A 17417-nucleotide genomic window follows, 5' to 3' on the forward strand; every position below is an offset into this window, starting at 1 on the left:
CTCGTGCCGTGAAGGAATAGTAAACTTTACATACCGCTTTTGTTAAGCTTGTCGAAATCCCGATCCCGTTTCGTCGGCAAATGGTCATCTTTACAATACATTACTATTGACATTTCAATCTTTGGCTTACCGACACTTTTGTGTAAACACAACACCGAGAATTAAACTCGGCTCAAAATAGTGGACCCAACAACAACACCAAGAACATCAATAATCATAACAAAACATAACATAACATAACTAACCAACTTTCCAACATAATACCATAACTTCCATTCCGACTTCATATGTCCAAATCAATACCATCATATTCACATTCATTACTAACTAAAATCGTTACAATGCCGTTCGGAAGCATTTCATATCATTTCCACAATATATACACAAACTATACAAACTATACAATTTTCACCAAAGCCATAATTTATTCAAATCTTCTAATCTTCAACATACATATTCATAACATATTTCCATCTTCCAAGTTCATCAATAATCATCATAATTCACGCTCTAACATCTCAATTTTCATAAGGTCATAAAATCATACAAATACGACATAAATTCTACATTCCGTTTTCATACCAACTCAACCCATAATATATATATATATATATATATATATATATATATATGCCACGGCCTACATGGAATTTTCAACTTCAATCCATTTTGCTCTACTTTCATTTCCAATACAAATCCTACAATGTCAACAATTATATTACAACATAAAATTCAACATAATCACACTGCACACTAAACATTCATACGGCCATCTATGCATGCCCTTCCTTCATGCAAACTTCCATATTTCTATGCTTCCAACTCTTTCATGCTACAACACAAGCAAACCTTCAAAACACAATTAGAAAGGATGAATTCTTACCTCTTTCCACAAGTTTCTTCACTTGCTTCAAGTATGGAATTGAGGAAACCAATGCTTATTCTTCCAAACCAATTGCACCAAGTTGTAAAGGAGGCTTAATTTAGTAGGAAAATCACAAGATATAAATTTTTGGAATCAAAATTTGGAGGGTGAATTTCTTCTATGGCCAGCCGAATGGTCTCCTCTCTCCTTTCTTTTTTTTTTGCTCTTGTTTTCTCTTGTTTTCTTGAATTTTCTTGAACCTTGGCCTTCTTTATAATTGTCTAGGCGGTCACAAATCACAGTGATATCGTAGGACAAGCCATGGCCGGCCACTCCTATACTTTTTGGGCCAAATTTTCATCATTTCTGTGTCTGGTGATGGATCGTGAGTCCGTCTAATTTTCAAGATTTTGCCTTGTTTAATATTTCCGCGACAATATTTCCTTCAACATCACACGCACATTAAGTAGAATCCAATTGGGACCTCAATTCCTACCATTCCGACTTGTTCAAATTTTACCACGCATAAATGCGAGGCATAACACTTATGATTTAGCGTCTTATGCAGGCTTGTAGATAGATGTGTATCGTTTGACATCCTATAACTTTGTCGGTTCATCTATTGTATATCATTTTTGGTTGTCTTGTCAGCTTATATATATATATATATATGCACGGGCTTAGGTTATGATGTTCAAATAGACTAGTTATTATTTTTTCAGATGTATGCCCTTTTTGATTATGATATTCATACGTTATCTTTCATGGTCCACCTAGAATGGTAATGAGAAGTAAGGTTAGCTGTACCCATCATGGCCTCTTTTGGGTCGTGACAAAAATGATATAGTCGTTCTAAGGGTGTGTCTATGAGCCGTGTCAGTAGCAGTCTTGTTTAGTATGAAGCACGCCACACTGGGAACATGTGGGCATTTAGGAACGAATGACCTTCTTTTTCATCATATATCGTGCGATAGAGCCATGATATAAGAATTCCCTTTTTCTTAACCGTGTGTTATGTTTTCAGCGATGCCTGTGAAGAGAAAAGCTACCGCGGCCCAGAAGGGCAAGACAGTAGCAAGAGGACTGAGCAGGAGCCACCGGCAGACATAAAGGAGGGTGAGTCCCAGAATGAGGTTCCATCTCGGACTTCTCATACTCCACCCATTTCAGAGGAGCACGAATGAGCCTCAGCTCCAGCTCCAATACCCCCAGTTTCTCCACTAGATGTCTCAGGTGAGGAGATGAGGGAGGTCATCCATTTGCTGACCCAGTTAGTTATCGCTCTAGCCCAGCGGTAGGGTGCGGGTCATGGAGATAGAGCCGTCAGTGCTAGAGCCCATGATTTCATCAACTTGAACCCTTTAGAATTCTTTCGATCAAAATCAGATGAGGACCCATAGAGCTTCATAGTTGAGATATTGAGGACATTGCGAATAATACATGCTTCTGATGTTGAGTCGTAGAGTTGACCTCTTATAAATTGCGAGATGTGGTTGTTCATTGATACAACACCTGGATATCTTCTAGAGGGGTAAATTCACCTCCCCCAGCATGGCAAGAGTTTGTAGATGCTTTCCTCCGACACTATTTACTGCCAGAGATTCGACGGGCCAGAGCTGACAGGTTCTTGAATCGTAGACAAGGTAACATGAGTGCTCGGGAGTATAGCCTTTGTTTTAATTCTTTGGCTAGGTATGCTCCAGCCATGGTAGCTGATATGGGAGATCGTGTACACCGATTTATGAATGGTTTGGGGTGACATTCGATAGGTTAGTGTTTGAAGGCCTCACTTCAGGAAGGTAGGAATATCTCTCGCATTCAAGCCCATGCCCAGAATTTGGAACAGCGGCAGCAACAACGGAGGAGCAAGAATGACTATGATAGGGGTTATAGTAAGAGGGCCAGATCTTCAGGTGCTATAAGTGAGTTCTTAGGGGGTCAGAGGCAGCAGTATTCCAGGCATTCAGGCCATTCGGCGACTAATGCACCTCCTCAATTTGCCGGCAAGAAATTCGATCGCTCTATTTATTTTAAACCGGGTCAGAGTTCCAGAGTTTCAGATTCTCAGTATAGAGGTGATTCCGGTCAGATGAGACCGCCCTTACCACGGTGCAATCAATGTGGTAGGTCATATTCGGGACAGTGCCACCTAGGTTTAGATGCTTGTTATGCCTGTAGTCGGATTGGTCATATGAGGCGTGATTGTCCATCGATAGGTAGTAGGGGCAGGGTCCAGCCCACAGGATCAGCAGCTGGTTCTTCATCATCTGTATGACCTCTGGGGCAGAGCTCACAGACACCAGCAGGTCGTGGTAGGGGTAGAAGAGGAGCATCCAGTTCGAGTGGTCTTCAGAACCGTATCTATGCACTAGCTGGACGACAAAATCGTGATTCTTCCCTTCATGTTGTCACAGGTATATTATCAATATTCTTTTTTGATGTATATAGATTGATTGATCCGGGTTCTACGTTGTCATATGTTACTCCTTATATTGCCGGTCGGTTTGGAGTAACGCTTGAGTCGATCAAACCTTTTGAGGAGTCTACACCTGTGGGTGACCCAGTGATAGCTAGACGGGTATATAGAAATTGTGTGGTTGTAGTTTGTGACCGTCATACTATGGCTGATTTGATTGAGCTAAAAGTGGTAGATTTTGATGTCATTATGGGTATGGATTGGTTGGCCTCCTGTTATGCCAAAGTTGATTGCAGAACAAAAATGGTTCGTTTCCAATTTGTGGGAGAACTAGTTTTAGTTTTAGAATGGAAGGGTAACACAACATATCCGAGAGGTAGGTTTATGTCCAATCTCTAAAAAAGTAAGATGATTTAAGGGTTGTATATATTATTTAGTTCGAGTTCAAGATGTAGAAGCCAAACCGCCAACTCTCCAATCTGTCCCAGTAGTGAATGAGTTTCCAGATATATTCCCGAATGAGCTCCTGTAGTCTTCCACCGTAAAAGGGAGATTGATTTTACTATTGATGTATTACCGGATACTAAGCCTATATCTATTCCTCCTTATATAATGCCTCCTACAGAATTGAAAGAATTGAAAGAGCAACTAAAAGATTTGCTAGAAAAAGGCTTTATTAGGCCTAGTTCTTCGTCGTGGGGAGCACCTGTGTTGTTTGTAAGAAAGAAAAATGGTTTTTTGCGGATGTGTATTGACTACAGACAGTTGAATAAGGTAACAATAAAGAATAAATATCCACTTCCAAGGATTGATGATTTATTTGATCATTTGCAGGGTGTCAAATGGTTCTCAAAAATAGATCTGAGATCGGGGTACCACCAAGTGAGAGTCAGGGAAGAGGACATTCCGAAGACAGCCTTCAGAACTAGATATGGTCATTTCGAGTTTCGGATAATGTCGTTTGGATTGACTAATGCACCGGCGGTATTCATGAATTTGATGAATAATGTGTTCAGGCCCTTCCTAGATCTATTTGTGATTGTGTTTATTGATAATATTCTGGTATATTCTCTATCTGAGGCAGAGCATGCAGATCATTTGTGCATTTGCATTGTCCATAAAGTTCTTCAGACTTAGGAGTTATATGCAAAGTTTTCAAAATATGAGTTTTGGTTGAATTCTGTAACTTTCCTGTGGCATATTATTTCTGCTGATGGTATTTGAGTGGATACCCAGAAGATTGAAGCTGTGAAGACTTGGCCAAGGCCTACAACACCTGCAGAGGTTGGTAGTTTTCTGGGGTTGGCCAGTTACTACATAAGATTTATAGAAGGCTTTTCTTCTATTTCTGTACCACTGACGAAGCTGACTCAGAAATTAGCTAAATTTTAATGGACGAATGCTTGTGAGCGCAGTTTTCAGAAGCTGAAAGATAGATTGACTTTGGCCCCGATCCTGACACTTCCAGAAGGATCGGAGGGCTATGTTGTTTATTGTGATGCTTCAGGCGTGGGGTTAGGTTGTGTGTTGATGCAGCACGGTAAAGTTATTGCTTATGCTTCAAGGCAGTTGCGGAAACACGAGAAAAACTACCTGGCCCATGATCTAGAGTTAGCTGTGGTTATTCATGCATTGAGGATGTGGAGACATTATTTATATGGCATTCATGTTGATATTTATACAGACCACAAGAGTCTATAGTATATTTTCAAGCAGAAGGAGTTGAATCTACGGCAAAGATGATGGTTGGAGCTATTGAAGGATTATTATGTGAGTATCTTATATCATCCTGGAAAGCCGAATGTAGTAGCCGATACTCTTAGCCGCAAATCCATGGGCAGTTTATGTGATGTTCAGCCAGAGAAGAGGGTGTTAGCTCATGAACTTCAACAGCTAGCCAGCCTAGGAGTTTGCTTGATGGACTCGGAGCAATACGGGAGTTGTCGTCCGGCACTATTTCATCTTTAGTAGTGGAGGTGAAAAAGTGCCAATATAAGGACCCCATGTTGATTCATTACAGAGATACACTTCCTCAGAAAAAAAAAATCACCATTTGAGATTTCTGCATATGGAGCTCTCAGGTATCGAGGCAGATTATGTGTTTCTGATGTTGCAGGGTTACGTCGACAGATTCTGGAGAAAGCCCATCATTCCCGTTATTCTGTTCATGCAGGAGCGACAAAGATGTATCATGATCTTAAATCCATTTATTGGTGGGACGGAATGAAGAAAGACACAGCAGAGTTCGTAGCTCAATGTCCTAACTGTCAACAAGGAAATATTGAGCATCAGAAGCCAAGGGGATTATTGCAAGCGAAGGAAATTCCAACTTGGAAATGGGAAGTGATTAATACGGATTTCATAACAGGCTTGCCTCGTTTTCAGCGTAAGTATGATTCTATATAGGTAATTGTGGATAGACTTACGAAGTCAGCTCATTTTCTACCGGTCAGGACTACGTATTTCACGACCAAACCCGATGAGTCGTGACGCGAGTGTCTGATCTCTAGTAACCAAACACCCCCTGCACTCATAACTGAATCATACTGAACATTAAGGGCCCATAAGAAACTTGAACTGATCTCATACTGCCTACTGAAAGGGCGATATCATGAACTCTGTACATTCACATACATACAAGCTGAAAGAACAGTGCAAGCTAACTAGGCTGCTACATATACTGTACACAAAAGAATAGGAGCCGACAAGGCTACATCATCTGACATACACATACATCTAGTGGAATAGAAAACTATAAAAAGGACAGGACAGGGCCCCGTCATACCCATGTACATATACATATCCAGAAGAATGGCATACCAAAATAGATTACAGCTCCGGAATGAGATGGAACGCACCAACTACTGCTGAGTGGAGTGCCTACGGAGCTGGACCACCTATCTGTTTACCTAAACATGTGGGCATGAATGCAGCCCCCCGAGCAATAGGGGAGTCAGTATGGATAATGTACTGAGTATGTAAGGCATAAGAGCAACATAAGTATAAACATGGGAATCATGAACGGAATCTGGAACTTAAAGCTAAACTGACTGTCTGTATGGATTTGTATGAACAAGTATCTGTAGAACTGACAATGCCTCTGTGGGCCCATAATCTGCATACTCTCAATGATAATCATGCACATGTATATAAATGTAGGTCATACTGCTTAGGAACGTTCAGCCCAATCCATATCATCTAATAGTGTCGAGGAACGTACGGCCCGATCCATATATCATATCATAATGCCGAGGAACGTACGGCTCGATCCATATATCGTCATCAAGGTGCACCAGCTGATCAAGGGGTAATGCGTATATAACTCCTATCCATTTTCCCATATCCCATATACATATAATATTCGCAAATATAACGCCTTCTGGTCACGGGTCAATATGCATATGAATATATGAATGCAATGTATGTATAAACTGAGTTCATAAAACTCTCAGAGTGACACATGGTCGTACTATCTCCGATGAACATCTTCTGAGCTAACATCATCAACATAAGAAATCTTAAGACCCATGAACAGAAGGAACCATCATATGGGGTATAGGAACATCAAAAACTGACATACTCCTAGTGCTTCTAAGAGTAGGGCAATATGGAAGCTCATTTGATCGCTTGTTGGCTCATAACATAAGATCATGCCAAAATGAAGAAGGAATAGCCTTAACATACCTTAACGTCGCCTTAATCGTTTAACGTTCTCCTTCCACGTTCACATGATCTACATTGAAAAGGATCATGCTAAGGTTAAGTCTTAAAGACACTCCTAAGTCCATGCTAGAATACTTCATAACCTAGAGAAAATTGGCTAGCATTTCCTCTGTTTTATTGACTTTCATCATATTTCAAAACAACTCCCAAACAACTATAATAACATCCACAATATCGTAACCAAGTAGTCACATTTCATTAAGCTTCATAATTCATTCTCACATTCAACTTATACCAACAACTTCACGTCAACCCTTCACACAATCGTACACAACACTTTCTTGTTATCGTTATTACCCTTCATAACGAGATTATAATCATAACATTCTAACAATGATAGCCCAAGGTAAGTTGCTACTCACAATATCATAAATTCTACATTTGAACTTCCTCTTCTACTATTTCCCTCATCCAAGTTACCCAACAACGGAATATTCTCAAAAACATGAAATAGTCATGGAAACTAACCTTTTATATCATAGAAATGAGCTTTGGAGCAAGATATCACCTTGTATGAAAACCCTAGCTTCAACACCCAAGTTGTTCTTGAAGTCTACTAACCCTAGAGAGCCTTTCAACACATGAACACCTTAATTCTTGCTATTTGATCTTTGTTTTTCTCTTGGGTTGAGTGTAATATACTTGGAGAAGGGTTTTGGAGCTCTCAAGACTTGTGGAAATGTGGGAAATGAAATAAAAGAACAAGGGTCATCTATTTATACAAAAATAAAAAAGCTGCCCGATGGACTTATACGGACTACTTATATGGTCCATATAACTTATACGGTCTGTATAAGTGGACTGTATAATCCCAAAATGAAAACACCCTTCTCTGCTATGGTTATACGGTCCGTATAGGTGGTCGTGTAACCTACAATTTTTTCGAAACTTCTCTCGTCAATTTGTTTGACTTCCAATCCTTATAGAACTTCTTGACACTTATAAAACAATTCATTAACCATCTAAGGAGCCCTATAGCTCTTCCTCAAAACATTACTATATAATTATCAACTCGATAATTGCTAAACCTTCCCAAACATAACTCATACTTCACTTCCTTCGATGAACTTAATTTCTTCGATTCGTAATACTTCAAAAATCTTGTGACACACACCTTTAAACCACCAAATACCCTTCTTGGGATCATATGGTCTTCATGTTCACCTTAAGCTTGCATTAGTCTATCCACCGCACAACAACACGAAAATGTACGAGGTATAACTTTCTCCCTCCCCCCCCCCCCAGGAACATTCGTCCTCGAATGTTGGGTTCTTGGGGATTCTACAAAAATTTTGCCAAAATTTTCCCTGTAACATGGCACTACCATCCTATCACAACAACCCAAAATATATCACCCCACAGGGCTATAACAACAACATCAATAACCATGGTCACACACGACCAAGAAAGCATCAAAGAAATTATTACAAACCAGGAAAAAAGGTGCCTCTGCCTGAGTCTCCTCTGGAGGTGGAAATAAATGTGGGTACATGAGTTTCATGTCTTCTGCTTCCCACATCATTTCTTCTCTGTTATTATTTCTCCATAAGACTTTAACTGAAGCTACATTCTTGGTTCTGAGTCTCCGTACTTGCCTATCTAGAATAGAAATAGGAACTTCTTCGTAGGATAGTTGCTCGGTGATTTGGACATCATCCACAGGTACAATTCTGGAAGGATCACCAATGCACTTATGAAGCATGGACACATGAAAAATCGGATGCACCGTCTCCAGCGCAGAAGGTAGTTCTAACTCATATGCCACCTTACCCACTGTACGAATAATCCTGTATGGCCCGATATACCGGGGGATCAACTTACCTTTCTTATCGAATCTAATCACTCCTTTCATAGGAGAAACCTTTAGGAAAACCCAATCGCCTACTTCAACTTCCAACTTGCGTCATTGATTATCTATGTTACACCTCGAAAAAATTTTCGTTGATGCACAGTGAATAGGCTAATGAGAAATATGAAGTATACGATGTTTCAATAAGTAAGACATAGCAATTGATGATTCTAAATGAGATTTGAAAGACATTCGATGCTAGATGAGAAAGTTGCCAAGAAAAGGCCATGTATACGATAAGTTTCGGAAAGGATTTATGAGTAGTAAGTTGATGACAACTTAATGATGTGTTGGGGAAGAGTTATAATGCCCCTTAGATTATTAATGAAGTGATAAACAAGTGCTAAGAAGGTTCCATAAGGATTGGAGATCAAACGAGACGACGGGATCGAACTTGGTGTGGCGGTGAGTTTCCGGCCGGTTCACACGCGAGTGTGTTCCACGGACCGTGGATGGGTCCGTGGAACTGCCACGAGAAGGCGGCTGGCTGGTCATGAACCACAACCGGCTCCACGGACGGCATTGGGTTCCACGGACCATGGAACAGTCCATGGAACACCCGACGGGCTGAAATGTTTTAAGTGTTTAAATGTGTTCCCAACTTCATATTTTCATTCCCAACATCTCTCTAAAGTCTCTAGGGCTTCATATACATTTTATGAACAAGAATCCAAAGGCAATTAAAGGTGATTATCATCAAACCAAGTGAATCAAAGTAAGAGAAACCATTAAAGTTCATCAAAAGCAAGAAAATCAAGTGAAGGAAAATCTAGGGTTTGGCTCAAGTGAGGTATACGCCATCAAGGTTCAATCCTACACCATCTAAGGTAAGTTTTATGATATTTCCATGTTGTTTAAAGTATTTGGAAGTTGAAACACTCGGATTACGAAAGAATATAAGAAGTGGGTCATGAATGTGCGAATAGTAGCACTTTTGAGTAAACGTTTGGAACGAGTTATGATTCTTGGTGCTTTATGAATATAATCATGTTATAAATGATATCGAGAGTATGGGAATCGACATTGTATATGAATGAATGTATTGTCAAGTTATGACTATGAATATAGATAAAGTGAAGAGAATTGTGAAGTAAGAGTAATATAGTTGACTAAAGGCTATTGTGATGATATTATGAACGTACTATTGATGTTTGGGAGTTGACATATAATACAAGGAAAGTAGCATAAATAGAGGAGAAGCCATCCGATTTTCTCTAGAGTTAGTCATGAGTGCTAATGCTATCCATCATCTAATATGAGTATGCACTTCAATGAAGGTAGAACGTGAGCCTTGAAGAAGAACGCTCGAGTGATAGAATAATTGCACGAAAGGTATATAAGGCTAACCCTTCTTTCATAAGGCATGGTTCTTTGGCCAAATGTTCATCTTCTTATGAGTTCATGATACTCTCTAATGATCCTAGCTTGAGAAGCTAATAAGCTTATGATGCTCGAATGATATGATTGTACTAAGTACCTTATACCACGAGTAATACTCTAAGGATAGAAGGTAATGAATGACGATAGAAAAAGGGCTAAAGATAGATGTGAGCCAGTATGTATGTATGTATGCCCATGAGAGGCTATGGTGGACCCCGAGCTTATATGGTCGGGTAGAATATGATAAATATGTATATGTATATATGTATGTATGCCCATGAGAGGCTATTGTGAACCCCGAGCTTATATGGCCGGGTAGAATATAATGAGTATGTATGTATATATATATATATATATAACGACGCGCGCGCACCACCGTGCATTGGGTACGAACAACCCCCGAGCCTTGGTAGGGCCGTGCACCGAGCCTTGTAGGCGGCACGTGAAACACCGAACCTTCATGGTCGGGTAAGCTATATAAGAGCTATATGTATGATATCTATATGAGTACGAATGAGCTATATGTATGCCATCTATATGAGTACGGATAAGCTAAGTATATGACCTCTATATGAATACGATTATGCTATGTATATGACATCCTTTAGAGTACGATTATGTTCAGACTATGTAAGTGCCAAGTAAGGGCTATGAGCATGCAATGTATATGACATGAGCATGAGTATGAAAGGAGACATGAATACGAATATGAAACTAGATACGAAAGGTAAATGAGCAAGAATACGAATGTATGTACGCGAGTATGAAATAGAAATGGAACGTCCCTATGGAAAGCAGGTAAGTGCTATGATGATGATCTTTACTTATCCCCGCTTATGTTATTTCATATGTTATCCATTATGCTTCCATATTGATATTGATCATGCTTTACATACTCGGACATTCTTCGTGCGACGTCCTTTTGTTTGTGGACGTTGCGTCATGCCGCCAGGTGGCCGGGGAGACAAATTTGATCCATAGCCGTACTATCTCGGGGACTACATACCAAAGCTCCATTTCATTCGGAGCTACGGCCTTTTGGTATAGATTCTTTTGTGTATATATTCATGGGCACGGCGGGGGTCGTCCCGCCCACATGTTATGACATGATGTACCTTTCTTAGAGGCTCGTAGACATTGTGTATATGGTTAGATATGTTCGGCCTTGTCGGCCTATATTTTGGGATGTTATTTTGATCGCCTTCGCGCGCATGTACATTTATATGGGCATAGATGTTATTGATGATATAGATATGTTGTTGCCGATGATATTAAAATGATCATGAATGAAAAGCATGATATAATTATGTGGCTCACCTAGAATGTGATGTATAAGTATGATAAGGGGTGCCCGGGTGGGCTAGCACCTGGTGCTCGTCGCGGCCCTCAAGTTGGGTCATGACAATCTACATAGGATTTCTATTAACTCTGAGATGCTAGCAATCTTTCCTGAATTACTTTCACTTTGCCAACTGCTTGTTGTATCAAATTTGGACTCCATCTCCTGTGATCACGAAAGGTGTCTTCTCTTTCTGAGGAGTTGTGTCCCGATAATGGATTAGAACAGGATCCTTGCCACCAAAGATGACATCGTTATATCCTAGATCGTAACTCCTCCCTCACCTGAGTCTATCAACCGAACTCCAAGGCTAGCTAATCGGCGAACTTCACGGACTATCTCTCTTTTCTCCGGCTACACATTGGTTAGACTACCCATAGATTTACAGCTAAAGGCATCTGCTACTACATTGGCCTTCCCGGGATGGTATAAATTGTCAACATCGTAATCCTTTACCAACTCTAGCCATCGCCTCTGACATAAATTCAAGTTCTGCTTAAAGATATACTGGAGACTCTTGTGATCAGTATAGATGTCAACATGGGCACCGTATAAATAATGTCTCCACAATTTCAAAGCATGGATCACCGCAGCTAACTCAAGATCATGAGTTGGATAATTCTTCTCGTGCTTCTTTAACTGCCTAGACGCATAAGCAACAACCTTACCGTGCTACATCAATACACATCCCAAACTAATATTCGAAGCATCACAATATATCACATAGCCATCTATTCCTTCTGGAAGAGTCAAAATAGGTGTTGAGGTCAACTTGTCCTTCAACATCTAAAAACTCCGCTCACATGCATTTGTCCACTGGAATTTAACTAATTTCTGAGTCAGCTTGGTCAACGGGGCTGAAAGAGAAGAAAATCCCTCCATGAACCTTCTGTAATAACCAGCCAAACCCAAGAAACTACGTATCTCCGTTGGTGTCGTGGGCCTTGGCCAATTCTTTACAGCTTCAATCTTTTGAGTATCCACTCTAATGCCTTCATCTAAAATAATGTGGCTAAGAAAAGCCACGAAGTTCAACCAGAACTCACACTTGGAGAATTTGGCATACAGCTCTCTGTCTCGAAGGATTTTAAGCACTGCTCTTAAATGTTCTACATGATCCACCTCTGACAGCGGATAGACCAGAATATTATCTATAAACACAATCATGAATAGATCTAAGAAAGTCCTGAATACGCGATTCATCAAGTCCATGAACACGGCTGGAGCATTAGTTAATCCGAATGACATGACACAGAACGCATAGTGCCCATATCTGGTTCTGAATCTTTGTCTTCGGAATGTCTTCCTCCTTCACTCTAACCTGATGATACCCCGATCTCAAGTCTATTTTCGAGAAATATCTGAAGCCTCGTAGCTGCTCAACCAGATCATCAATTCTCGAAAGTGGATACTTATTCTTCACAGTCACTTTATTCAATTGCCTATAATCAATACACATTCGTAAGGAACCATCCTTCTTCCTTACAAACAATACCGGTGCTCCCCACGGTGACGTACTTGGCCTAATAAAACCCTTCTCAAGTAAATCCTTCAACTGCTCCTTTAACTCCTTCAACTCTGCGGGTGCCATTCTATAAGGAGGAATAGATATTGACTGAGTATCTAGCAATAAATCGATAGTAAAATCAATCTCTCCCTCTGGCAGAATGCCTGAAGCTCATCTGGAAACACCTCTGGGAATTCGTTAACCACAAGAACAGACTGAAGGGTCGGTGACTCTGCTTGTACGTCCTGGACCCGAACTAAGTGATAAATGTATCCCTTTCTAATCATCTTCCTCTTCTTAAGGTAGGAAACAAATCTACCTCTCGGCGAAGCAGCGCATTGCCCTTCCACTCAAGGGCTGGCTCGCCCGAAAACTGGAATCAACAGTAGCAAAACAGGATGCCAACCAATCTATACCCATGATCACATCGAAATCAATCATGTCTAACTCAATCAGATCTGCTAAGGTACGGTGATTACAAACTATCACTACACAGCGTCGATATATCCGCCTAGCTATATCTGGGTCACCAACTGGTCTCAACACTTCACAATTTAATCAATTTAGGCTATATTCCAAACTTGCTGGCAACAAATGGAGTAACATATGATAAAGTAGAACCTGGGTTAGTCAGTGCATACACATCATACGAGGGGCGATAATATACGTGACGACATCGAAACGACTGCGATCCTTCCTACCAGCTAGTGCATATACGTGGTGCTGAGGACCGCTCAAGCTGGATGCTCCACTCCTCCCTCTACCTCGTCCTGCGGGTTTCTGGAAAGCTTGCCCTGAACGGCGTACTGCGGAAGAAGAACCAGCCATAGACCCTATAGGCTGAACCATACCCCTACTCTCTCATCGGACACTACCTTATCTTATGACCTGGCTGGCCACAAACATAACAAACATCTGATCCTAACCGATATTTACCTGTGTGTAACTTGCCACACTAGGCACATCGTGGCAAAGGGGGTCTCATCTGGCCTGATTCCGGTGTATGCTGAGAACCTGAAGCTCTAGAACTCTGACCCGCTCCGGAAATAAAAAACCGATCAAATCTCAGACATGAAAATCGTGGAGGTGCACTCTCTGCCGAATGGAATGGGTATCGGGGATACAACTCCCTCTATCCTCCCCTGGACTCACCCCCGGTATCTAAAGATCTGGCCATCTTGCTGTGGCCACGGTCATGGTCATGCTCTATCCTACGCTGACGCTTACGGTTCTCCAAATTCTGTGCATATTCTTGTATACGGGAGATATCCATGCTCGGCTATAATGCAGCAGTCGTACGAGCATCTATCAAATGCGGCCCTAAACCTGCCATAAAACGATGAACTCTGTCCTCCATCTCCGCCACCATGGCTGGGGCATATCTAGCCATAGAATCAAAATATACACAGTACTCCTAGACACTCATACCACCCTGCTCAATACGTAGAAACCTATCTGCTCGGGCTCACCTAACCTCAGGAGGTAAATAGTGGCGAATGAAAGCATCTGAAAACTCTCGCCAAACAGTTGGAGGGGCCTTCTCTCCCCTAGATAGCTCCCAAGTCTGATACCACTGTACCGCAATATCACGAAGTCTATACGAAGCCAACTCCACAGACTCAATCTCATCCGCGTGCATAACCCTCACTACAAGAAACATGACTTATTGTGGCGACATTTAGTGGCGACCTTATTTATTGCTACAGAAGTGACATATCCAGTGGCGACACACGTTGTTGCTACAGAAACTAAATTTTTAGTGGCGACTTTTCTTAGGTCACCACTAATATGTGTCACTAATTCTGAAATTTCAGTTCCCACTACCGGTAAAAATTTGTCTCCAAATATTTAGTGGCGACTTGTAAATAGTCGCCACTAAATACCAATTTGTGGCAACCTGGTCGCCTCTAATAATCCAATTAATGTAATTTTAAAATAAAAAGAAAATAGAAGCAGATAATTCATTAAAAGAACAGAGAAAGCTTATACGCATTCAGTCCTCCATTTCTCTAGAAAAAAAAAATCCTTTTCTCCATTTCTCTCTGCTCATACCACAAATTTCTTCAAATCTTCCAATTCTCTATGCTCGTTCCATAAAATGTGAGCCACATTTTGGAGACCCAAAAACTCTAACTAGAAATTGTGACTCCATCAGGTATGTTTTTCATTTTGGTCATATAATTTTTTAGATTTCATCTCCAATTTGTTTAACCCATTTGATAATTTATAGGAATCTGAGTTCTCTAAAGTTGAAGGAGGAAGGAAGAGAGTTCAAAGTCTGAATATTCACTGTAAGGGTAACCCGTTTGAAGGTTTTGAAGGTTTGAAGCTTGAAATCACTTTGAGGGTAAGTTGTTCATATTTATCGACTCTCATCACTAATTTTTGCTTTTAGTATTTTGTCGATTCTTGGTCTTGATAGTAGTTTTTGTGTTATCCCATAACTGAATGTTTCTTTTTGAAATTTTAGACCTTTTGATGTTGTTGTTGTTGTTGTGATTTCATGTTCATATTACATTGGGTAGCTTAAATTGGGTGATTTATGCAGAGAAAGGGGGTTAATTTAGGTTAAATTTACTTGATTTTGAAGTATTGAGTACATTTTTTCTTGAAAGAGAGATGAGTAAAGCTAATTTAATGATTTATGCAGAGAAAAGAGCTTAATTTAGGCTAAATTTACATGGGTTTTGAAGTATTGAGTACGTTTTTTCTTGAAAGAGAGATGAGTAAAGCTAATTCAGTGATTTAAAGGTGAATCTTAAAACAAAGAATCAAACACCTGATGTGAGTATGTGAATTCTTGATTGTTGTTTATTAAAATTATGATTTTGGTTGAACTAATACCACCTGATGTGAGCCTTGTTATGAATAATGATTTTGCTTGAGTTTGGTTGTTAAGAATTCTCTCTTTCCCTTTATTTGGTCATGCTAAAAACTTCAAGATTCCAGCTTTGTTTCCTTCAGAAAAAATGCAAAGTGAGTTAAACGTAGAATCTTGGATGAAATTTGGATTTTTTTTGCTTCACTTTTAGCTTGGATTTTTGTTGGTTGGATGATTGATTGAGTTTGGTTAGTAAAGTTTATGTCTTTTGTGGTTTCTGACCTTTTTGTGGCCATTTCTGTTTTGTGAGGAAAGATGGGAATAGCAGTATATGACTTCTTGATTTTTGTTGTTATGAATACTAATTTTGCTTAGTTTGATTGTTAAGAATTATATCTTTCCCTTTATTGGTCATGCTCAAAACTTCAAGATTCTAGTTAAGGTCAGTTAAAGGTTGATTTTTTGCTCCAACTATACCCCTCTCTCTTTCAAGAAAAAATATACTCAATACTTCAAAACCCATGTAAATTTAACCTAAATTAAGCTCTTTTCTCTTCATAAATCACTGAATTAGCTTTACCCGTCTCTCTTGCAAGATGGTGTAATTCTCCATTACATATTTAAGGATCAAAATTGCTTGGTCCTTAGTTCTGATTTTGGACAAGAATTTTACAGGTGATTCACTGTTTGAATGGATAAGTTAATTTAGATTTATCTTTAAATCTAGTTGAATCTAAAACAGTAGATATAAAAACTAGGTATGGAGCCAAAATCACAATAATGATTCCAGATGACATTGATAGAGCAGTGGGTCCTGGGGATAGAGATATTGTTAATTACTATGGTTTGACCATGAGGAGCATTATCTCGTTCCGAGAGGGGAAGTGGCAAAAGATTGTTTTGAAATACTGCGAAGCAATGTGGTTGAGGGTCAAGGTAATAAATTACTCTCAATATTTATTGCCTTTAGATTGCAATGATTTATTCATATGATTATGATATCAAATATAATGTTACAATGTGTTCAGAGAAAATTTGAAGTTTGTGGTGGACTGCATGAGCATAAGTTGCAAGGCTTTGTGATAAGTAGTATGCAAAGGCTTTTTAGAGCATGGAAAGCTCAATTGCACACTGACTACCTCCGTTATGCTACTGATGAAGAGAGATTGTCTCATCGACCTGAGGATTTTCAGTTGGAGGACTAGAAATACCCAGTAAAGTATTTTGGAAGTGAAGAATTCAAGGTAACTTAATAACCAGTTTTTTTGAAGTTAGGAAATACCAAGTGTGTTTACTCTTTGAATAAAGATATCCTGAACTCTTGGCTTAGTGCAGATTGTCAGTGAAAGAAACAAAAGAAATAGGGAAAAGCAAATAACTAAGCATTCTTGTGGTCCAAAGTCTTTTGCAAAAGTAGAGGAATCTACGGTAAGAATACAGTTGTTCTCCTATTATTACATAGACTGTTTTGTTATTTATATTTATCTGCTTATACATTTTCCTATTGAACTATATTG

General features: G+C 39.7%; 1 protein-coding gene across 4 annotated transcripts; it reads left to right on the plus strand.

The window, feature by feature from the left end:
- Window positions 1–15049: 15049 nt before the first annotated feature.
- LOC132035582 (uncharacterized) lies at window positions 15050–17411 on the plus strand. Of its 4 annotated transcripts, XR_009409325.1 has the most exons (5): window positions 15054–15234; window positions 15310–15426; window positions 16659–16836; window positions 16929–17144; window positions 17236–17411. XR_009409325.1 is itself a non-coding variant. In XM_059425879.1 (3 exons), the coding sequence occupies exons 2-3, from the start codon at window positions 16681–16683 to the stop codon at window positions 17103–17105; spliced, it is 333 nt and encodes a 110-aa protein (XP_059281862.1). In that variant the 5' UTR covers window positions 15050–15426; window positions 16659–16680; the 3' UTR covers window positions 17106–17411. The 4 variants fall into 4 exon arrangements, 1 of the variants encoding a protein (XP_059281862.1); XR_009409323.1 differs by having other exon boundaries at window positions 15057–15234; window positions 16929–17411; XR_009409324.1 differs by having other exon boundaries at window positions 15058–15234; window positions 16704–16836; window positions 16929–17411.
- The last annotated feature ends 6 nt before the right edge of the window (window positions 17412–17417 follow it).

The sequence above is a fragment of the Lycium ferocissimum genome, chromosome 10 (assembly GCF_029784015.1).
Source record: "Lycium ferocissimum isolate CSIRO_LF1 chromosome 10, AGI_CSIRO_Lferr_CH_V1, whole genome shotgun sequence".
Lineage (NCBI taxonomy): Eukaryota > Viridiplantae > Streptophyta > Magnoliopsida > Solanales > Solanaceae > Lycium > Lycium ferocissimum.

What these genes read in the sequence shown, in the direction of transcription:
- LOC132035582 (XM_059425879.1), top strand. Translation starts at nt 16,681, where the DNA reads ATGATTCCAGATGACATTGATAGAGCAGTGGGTCCTGGGGATAGAGAT. An exon ending in CAATGTGGTTGAGGGTCAAG is followed by an intron (nt 16,837 to 16,928) that starts GTAATAAATTAC and finishes CAATGTGTTCAG; the next exon opens with AGAAAATTTGAAGTTTGTGG.